Raw genomic sequence first — 9,462 nt, forward strand, 5'->3', positions numbered from 1 at the left:
TAAATAAAGCAGCCCAGTATAGTTGTAAACATTTTAAATGTAGTAAACAAGACTTGGCATGTCTTTTCTCCCCAAAACTTGCCATTATAATGCTCTTTCCATAAATAATTATCCTTTCTGGAAAAGTTTTCCGGTATATTTTAGTCTTTAAAAGTATTACACTGAAATAATATGTGAAAAGATTTAGTCATGGCAATTTCACTGAAGCTTTTATTGCCTCTGTTGGTAATATGACAGGGATGTAAGAAACACAATTGAACTTACAGAGATATGCAGATGATAGTCACTAAAGATAATCTTGATCTCAAGTATTTTTATATGTGGGCACTTCTAATTTTATACACTTTACTATTTAAAAAGCATTACATTGTAAAATGTGTACCTGTTTTGACATTTGGCAAAAAGGAAACTGTACCTGTGGTTCAGTTTAAAACAAAGAATCAGCATGGGGAGTTTACCAGAATGAAGACTGAAACACTAATGAATTAAAGCAATTCAAGTTGTGTGTGTGTGTGTGTGTGTGTGTGTGTGTGAGAGCATGTGTGTCTCTTTCAACCTGTCAATCTCTCTTTCACACACACTCACACACACACGGCCATTATGTGTAAGCATTTTTTAGTACAAAATATTCCCTGTAACCAGACATGTATCCTCAGAATAACCACACCACATTAAATCAGTCTTCTCTTTTCAGCCCTAGTAATAGTATTGTTTAATTCTAAGATGCCATCATAGAGTTAACAACCTTAATTTTTACGCTACATGATTATAGTCAAAGCTTTATGTATTTTTCTGTTTATAATTACATAGTAATTATAAATGTTTAGTACCAAACTGATGACAAACACTATTTTGTTGAAAAGGTCTTGCATTTAAAAGGAAAAGTCTGTAAAACCCAAGGCACTAGGCCACGAATCAATATCAGACTTTTATGAAAAACAATTTATATTGGGGAAAAAAAGCTAATCGGATCTCAGTTCAAAACACAGCATACCGGAATTAATTAATCAATTCAAAAACAATACCATAACTCAAAATCTTCAAGACAGGAAACAAAATAGTACATTTATATATATATATCTTTTAAAAATTTTTCATAATTGAAGTTCCTCTTAATATTTACAAATATGAAATCAGGAAATACTGAAAGCAGCAGGATTCTTCTTTTTTCTTTTCTTTTTTTAATAACCAATTCCAGTAACCTGAATAGAAATTTTCAAAATTTTGATAGAATCATATTCTTGAATTAAAGTTATGATTAGAATATTAATATCTATGGGGAAAACTTTCTAGTCAATTTCAAAATTGTAAATAAAAAGTAGTTTTAATATATCATTGTTTCTTAAAATCATTTCCGCATATACCTTATAATGTACTGCTATTCTGAAGTACATACCTTTGATAATTTCAACATTAGAACTTAGAGTGCCTGGATACACCAAGCAAAATCTACTCCTGCTAAAAACCAGTCATCCAATATCAGAAATTTTACATTTTTTAACCTGCCTTACAGAAATGTTTAAGAAAGCAATAAACCCTTCTTCACAGGTCAAGAAGTGAACAAAGAAATGAGCATTTTCAGCATGAAAGCAGTTCATGGGTCTTGTAATGAAGAAAAAAAAAAAACATACAAGACAGAGTTCTGCTTTGACGTGAAAACTGAGCTAATCTGAGTGAAACAAAGAACAGTAAAAATTAAATAATTTACGAAAATAGAAGCCAGATTGGTACTTTGCATCAAGTGCATGCCTGCTTGAAAATCTTTGCTCCTGAAATATTTGGCAACCACAGTGATTAGCAGTTAAAGCAATTTCAACAAAATAAGAAGTCATCAAAAATGGACTATTTGTCTGAAAGAGCAGTACCTATAAGAATTGAACTTTATGGCTCATTACAACCATTTTCAAAATTTAATTCCTACTATCTTCTTATAAATTAAGAGAATTTCATTTGTGTTCCATAGTGCGCTGACCAAAAAAACCCCCCAAAACAAAAATAAACCCTCATGCCTAAATTTAGAATATTGTATTATGTAGCAATCTAAAACATTCAAAACAAATTAAATAGTTTAACTTACTCGACAGGCATATAAGCGTTTCAAAATCATAATGAAATCCAATTATGGAGTGCATAATGTAGACAGGAGTAGAATCTAACATTATGCAGATGTTTTTCTAAATAAAACCCCCTGTAAGACAACTATATATAAACATGGGTAAGATAAGTGCAGACTAGTTCTGTGGAACCTTCTGAAATCGAGGGTCTAAAACACAGTAAAATTTTGGGTAGGCACACCAAGTTATCCTAAAAATGTTTCACGTTGGTTATTTTGACTTTTTTTTCAACAGACACTCTACTCACGTTAACAATACATGTGATTTGCCAGGAAAAAAAAAAATCCCCCCATACCAAAACACCATTCCAGATCTGGTACACTTAAATATATCACTCTCACTGGAAGTGCTATCAGCATAGTCTTTGCAACTAGCCCAAAGCATATATTTAAGAAGTTTTTATAAATTGTGATGTTCACATGTTTAATTCTTATGCCAAACTGTTTTCTGATGAAGACAGCATTGTGCTTTATGCAAGAATGGAAACTTCAAAATAATCACCATAAAGCTTCTAAGACTTATGGGAGAATAAACTAGGATGGTCCACAGATATAAGATGAAATCCACAATGTTGGAATAATAACTGTTTAGAGCGGCCCAGACTAGAAGACAAGCCCAAACCACCATTAGAAGAATGAAATACGATATGGTCCAAGATGTATCCTTAAAGTTTTGTCTCAACCCTCAGTCTGAATTGTGAGGATTGATCTTCAGTTCAGTCCAGCCAGCAGAAATTGACTGTGCAATTTTCCATTGTATTTATTGTACAGACTATGTACATTCTAGAAGGTTCCTTTAGTGCTACACTGTTGTACTTTTTGTCCCAGCAATTTGAGGGCGTGCAAATTCCACAAAGTCATCAATAAGAACAGGCCATGCTCCTGTGGAGGGGGGGAGGGGGGATGGGAGAAAGGAAAGAAAGAAAAGCAGAAATAAGGCTAACATTTTAATAGAATCCTTTATTTTTTTAAAATATCTTCCCCATAATTGTTAAAGTATGTCATTGTAAGTATTCCCACTGAGTTTCCACCTAGAGTATTCCTTTCTCTCTTCTCTATTATTCCACCACTTGATAATTCCTTGAATGATAAAAAAATAACCCTTCTGGTAACTAATAATATTATGGTTTTCTGAAGGCCACTGAAGCCAAGGCCACTGAAGTAATTTGGTCAAATCTGACCTTGATATGACGACATGCTGCCAGTGCTGCTGAAAGCACAGTAGGTTGGAGTTAATCTTTTTTTGCACTTTGTGGCAATCTTACAAAGGAAATTAACAGCAAGGATCAAACTCTAACCTATTTCATGACAATAAATTACTAAAGGATTTTAAATTACATATATGCATGCCTCTATACATGCCTCTTCTCTATGCCAACCTCCAAATCAGGAAGTTCTTCACTTTTGTGTAAGGTCTAACAGAAAGCACAATTCTCAATTATCAGTCATTTCTCACTTCTTAAAGAAGACAATACATGACAATGAAAACAAAGATAAGGAAATAACATTATCTTTGGTTACATTAAGTAGTTCCAGGACACTTTTAAGGAAACCAAGGTTACTAGAGATTTTTCAAAAAATACCTCTGCCTATTCAACAATACCAAAAAAAAAAATCCTGCTAATTCTCAAGGGGAACTAGGTAAGTATGCGTGAAGAAATGAATGTCAATCACTGTCAGTTCCAGAAAAACAAAAGCACATGTCCTGATAGTGGATGGCAAAATCATCCTTATACATACATGAAGAAACAGCAGAAAAGCATTCAATCAGTGAATATTTACTGAATGCCACGAGTACTACAGTAGGAAACTAAAGTCCGTTTCCATTTGGACAAGGTCACTAAACTTAAGGAGTTTACAATCAAGTTCACAGACAAAACAGACAACAACAAAAAATACATATACAAGTACTATAAAAGTACATTAAGAAAAGAATAGGTTCCTAAAGTAAACTGAAAATCTAAAACATGGATGAAAAGTACTCATGCCTTTCTGGAAGAAATGAATACACAGAATTGGTATTTAAGGAAACAATGCAGATTGGTAGAGGATGAAGGCATTTCATACATTCAGAAGAGCACAAATAAAAGCTCAGAAGAGGGAAATCTAACTAAGAAAAACAGAAGTACACAAGAAGTTCAAGAGTGTGTGATAAAAGACGGCAAATTTTTCAAAACACTGATAGAGCAAAATGTTCATTACCTTCTTCATCATAATTAGACATGTCATCTGCAATCATTGTACTGAAGTCTAAAAGAAGATTCCAAGTATCTTTTGGTATTGATCGTTTATGATGTTCCTATTAAAAAAAAAACAAGAAGCATCCAAATCACTAAAGAGTTTCAAAAAAAACAGTCCAGATGATGCCAAATACAAGAATGCAAAACAACCTATGTAATAAAATTCTGGATATCAAATTTTTCATTCTATGTCCATTACATGCTCTGAAATGAGTTAGTTATGCTTTAAAATGTTAATTTATCTTCAGACAAAGCGAAAGTTTAGAGAAAACACCAAACTGCAGAAAATATGAACTTACCAACAAAAATTTATTCCATAAGTCTAAGAATTTAAATCTTCCATTAAGCACTAAATTCCAGTAGGCAATGGCCATTTCTAGATCTGTAATATTAAAAATAAATTATATACTTCAAATGTCAGGAATATTTGTCCCTGAAAAAAAAACACCAGGTAAGACAAAAGATAGCCTTTAAAAAAAAAAAAAAAAGGCCTGTGTCCTGAATACTTACATAATAAAAATTTCCTATAGAGTTAAGTCCAAGCTTTGTATCCTGCTTCCATCACAAATGAATGGTGCCTTCAGGGCAAGAAGGATATCACTTACCTCATAAGGGGTTTCTGAAGTTTAAATGAGATAACGTAGGTAAGCATGTTTGACTAGCTCATAAGTATTCAAATATTAATGTACACCAGTATTTCTTGACCTCAGCACTTTTGACATTTTGGGGCAGATAATTTTTTGTTGTGGGAAGCTGTCCTGGGCATTACAGCACTAGCAGCATCCCTGGCCTCTATCCACTAGATGCCAGTAGCAGTTCTGCCCCATCCCCAGTGGTGACAACCAAAAGTATCTCCACATATTGACAAAGGTCCCCTGGGAAGCAAAGCTGCCCCCAGCTGTAAATCACTGAGGTACACCTATAAGCTGTAATGCAAACAATTACTACCCACAATCCTAACCAATCTTACGCTCCAAGTTATTGGCTGACTGATCCTCAAGGAGACCATTAAGAATATTAAAAATTAAAAATTAATAATAAGCTAAGATTTGTCTTTTTAAAAGTTTGATGAAGAGGATATAAATGACTATTTAACTGGTTTTGGAGCCGATAAGGATAAAGAAGCAATATTACCACATGACAAAAAACTGTATCTGTCATAGCAACAGAGAGAAAGAACTATGATCTCTTTCAAGAAACTAAAGTAGTTAGGTCAAGCTGTTATGAGTAAATTTACATTTCCAGGTCAGGAAAAATTATACCTCAAGTAACTTAAAAGTCCTTTTAGATATGATCTCCAAACTACTCTGGATAATCTGAGGAATCATGAAAGACTAGGAAAGACTCCAAAAAGGCTCACATCCTACCTGAAAAAAAACCATATAGGACATAAGGCAAAAAATCCCCCATCTTCACTAGACCCTAACCTCTTCAAGGATAGGGACTACATATCCCCAAACTAGCAGACTGAAACACACAGTAGGCATTCATAAACTGCTGAATGAACAAGTTTCCTTGGAAAAGGTGCCTCTTCTCCCATCCAAGGTTAAGCCCCTAACACCATTATTATGGATCCAGTATGCCATCCTGCCTTTTCAAGGAATCTGGTCTACTGATTAATTTTCTTCTCTCCCTGTATCTTCAACTTTGCCCTGTCTTCCAGCTTTCCCCTCCACAAAGGAACATGCTCAAGTTATCACCTATCTTTAATAAATCTTTCTTGTATCTCTCCATTCCCTTACAAGCTACCCTCTTTCTCCTTCCCTTCACAGATCATCTTGAAAGAGTACATGGAGTCTTCTACTTTTATTTTTAATGTGCTCATGAAAACATGTCTGAAAGTCAAGTTCAGATCCCCATGTTTTAAGAGAACTAGAAATATGACAACAATCCCTAATCACAATTCCTTTTTAATCTTTGCAGTCTTTAAAAGCTCTATACCAAATATTCCTTCCAGGTTCTTTAATTTTATTCTTTTCTTTACCAACCAAACATATAATTGTCTAGCTTAAGTGCAGTAAGATCGCTGTTATTAGCATGTATAGTAGGATTTGCTGTTATCAGCATGTATAGTAGGATTTGCTGTTATCAGCATGTATAGTAGGATTTGCTGTTATTAGCATATGCTTAATGATATCCTTCACTTCAAATGCATTAAATTTATGAGAACTAAGCATATTACTAGTGTTAGCATTTTTTCCCTTTTCAATTAATTTTTAGAAATAAGGATGAGAAACAATGAAATATTCAAATAACTAAACCATGAGACACCTATAAAGGCCCATTTCTCAGCTGATATACTAACCTAAGAATCTTACAAGAATAAGAGTGTACATATATGATGTTTGAAGTTCAGGTAGTTAAAAGAACTTTTTGTAATCTACATTCATTGTCCAATTTCCTCACCTACCACACATTTTAATTCTATAAACTAGTGTCCACCTCCGTCACTCACCCCACTGAAAGTAATCTCTGAAGGGTCACCAAGCCCTTCTGGTTGCCAAATAAACCTTTAAGTCCTTAATTTACTTGGCTCTCTGCCGTATTTGACAAAACTGAGTACACCTCCTGGATGGAACTGTCACTTCTCTCAGCTTTAATGGTATCACTCTATTGATTTTCCTCTGTCCTCTCTGGCCTTATTTTCTTTTACTGCTCCTCTTCCTCCATTTGTCCATTAAATGTTGATGTTCTATAACACTGTACGTCAGCAATAACCACCTCTACTTCTCTCAGTAGATTTTTCAAACCTTTACCTTTTTTCAAGTTATATGCTCAAACCATCTCTAACAAGTCCTAAATCTGAAACTGCTCTTTCTATATTCTAGATTCTTACATCTAATTGCCTAAGGACATCTTCAACTGGATATCCACAAACAACTCAAATTCAACAGGACTCAAACTGAACTAATTATCTTACCTCTATAGACCTACCATTTTCTTTTCTCTCAACGAATGTCATCACCCTACAGTGTTTCTCAATGAAACACAATTTTTCATTGTAAGGAAATCAAGTCCTATGCACTGCAGGTCATTTAGCAGACCCCTAATCCCAGTAGAAGCCCTCAGTCGTTATAACAATACCAAAAATACCCCCCCACATTTCCAAATATCCCCAAATGGGGGTTAAGACTAACTTCCTCATCACACTTTCAATCAAAGCTTTCTCATTTTGGCTTCTAAGCACCTTTTAAATCTCTCTCTTTTCTCCATCCCTTGCTAGGGCCTATGCTAAGGTCCTCTTCATGTCTAGCTAAATCACTGCAACAGCTTCATAACCAATTTCTCTTCCTCTAGTTCTGCCTCCACACCTTTTAAAGGACCACACTGCTTTCAGATGGAGCTTTCACGCATATAAATTTGGTTTCACTTCCATGTTAAAATTCTTCAATGATTAAAACAACAATGAGATACCACTACACACCTTTTGGAATGGCCAAAATCCAAAACACTGACAACACCAAATGCTGGCGAGGATGTGAAGCAACAGGAGCTCTCATTCATTGCTGGTGGGAATGCAAAATAGTACAGCCACTTTGGAACAGTTTGGCAGTTTCTTACAAAACTAAACACACGCTTACCATATAATCCAGCAATCACACTCCTGGGTATTTTCCCAAATGAACTGAAAACTTATATCCACACAAAAACCTGCACATGGATGTTTACAGAAGTCATAACTGCCAAAACTTGGAAGCAACCAAGATGTCCTTTAGTAGGTAGACAGATTATATAAACTGTGGTACATCCAGATGAAGGAAAATTATTCAGTGCCAAAATGAAATGAGCTTTCAAGCCATGAAAAGATACCGAGGAAAACAAATGCATAATAATATTATTAAGTGAAGAAGTCAATCTGCAAAGGCTACATACTGCATGATTCCAACTATATGACATTCTGGAAAAGGCAAAGCTATGGAGAGAGTAAAAAGATCAGTGGTTGCCAGGGGTTAGGAGGGAGGAAAGGATGAACAGGCAGAGCACAGAGGTTTATTAGGGAGAGTGAAACTTCTCTGTATGAAGCTATTATGGTAGATACATGTCATTATACATTTGTCCAAACTCACAGAATGTACAACATTAACAGTGAACCCTAGGGGAGGGATAAATTAGGAGTATGGGATTAAGATATACACACTACTATATACGGAGTAGAGAACCAACAAGGACCTACTGTATAGCACAGGGAAATATACTCAATATCTTGTAATAACCTATAATGGAAAAGAATCTTATATGTATCCCATATATATATAACTGAATTACTTTGCTATACACCAGAAACTAACACAACATTGTACATCAACTATATTTCAATAAAATTTAAAAAAGAAAAAAAGAGTGAACCCTACTGTGAAGTTGAACTTTGGATGATAATGATGTGTCAATGTAGGTACAACTGTAACAAATGTACCATTCTGGTGGGGATTTGATAATGGGAGAAGCTATGCAGTGTGGGGGAAGGGAGTAGTTGGGAAATCTCTGTACCTTCTGCTCAATTTTGCTGTAAATCTAAAGCAGTTCAAAAAATAAAGTCTATTAACTTTTTTAAAATCTGCAATATTCCCTACTGCCTTCAGATAAAAATCTACATTTCTAGTCAAATGAACTTACTTGCAGTTTCTCAAAGGTGCTATGTCTTTCACCTCTAAGCAACTGAACTTGCTAATCTCTCCACATTAGAGACGGCTTCTTTTTCTTTTGCCTTTGAAAACATATATTCATTCTTCAAGGCTCAAAAATTATAATCTTTCTGAAGACTTTGCAAACTCACTCAGACAGACTTAAGATGTTCCTAACTCCATGCTCTCAGAGTAACCTGCCAATAAATGTTTTTGGATGAAACAGGAATATTCAAAAAGATTAATAAGTTATTATTAGGAGCTGAAACACATAAGATTAAGTTGTACAGGGATAAAATGTCAATTGCCACAAGCATATGAAAAACTGCCCTTTAGGGAATTCCCTGGTGGTCCAGTGGTTAGGATTCAGCATTCTCACTGCCAGGGCCCCAGGTTCAATCCCTGGTCAGGGAACTAAAATCCCATAAGCCACACGGTGTGGCCACACACACACACACACACACAAACAGAAAGGAGGGGAGGGGAG

At 34.9% G+C, this 9,462-nt stretch overlaps 1 protein-coding gene and 1 non-coding gene across 2 annotated transcripts in view; one reads left to right on the plus strand and one right to left on the minus strand.

The window, feature by feature from the left end:
• Positions 1–601: 601 nt before the first annotated feature.
• Positions 602–9,462, minus strand: part of DCUN1D1 (defective in cullin neddylation 1 domain containing 1) — a 30,524-nt gene continuing 21,663 nt past the window's right edge. Inside the window, exons 5-7 of the mRNA XM_007468923.1 lie at positions 4,653–4,735; positions 4,316–4,412; positions 602–2,995 (exon numbers count right to left, since the gene is read on the minus strand). Coding sequence (XP_007468985.1) covers positions 2,916–2,995; positions 4,316–4,412; positions 4,653–4,735 — 260 coding nt within the window. The 3' untranslated portion in view covers positions 602–2,915. The remainder of the gene's footprint in view (positions 2,996–4,315; positions 4,413–4,652; positions 4,736–9,462) is intronic.
• On the plus strand, positions 9,317–9,389 carry TRNAE-CUC (transfer RNA glutamic acid (anticodon CUC)). The gene has a single exon. It is a non-coding gene; the product is annotated as a tRNA-Glu (tRNA).

Source organism: Lipotes vexillifer, unplaced genomic scaffold (assembly GCF_000442215.2).
Source record: "Lipotes vexillifer unplaced genomic scaffold, Lipotes_vexillifer_v1.1 scaffold263, whole genome shotgun sequence".
In the NCBI taxonomy this organism is placed as follows: domain Eukaryota; kingdom Metazoa; phylum Chordata; class Mammalia; order Artiodactyla; family Lipotidae; genus Lipotes; species Lipotes vexillifer.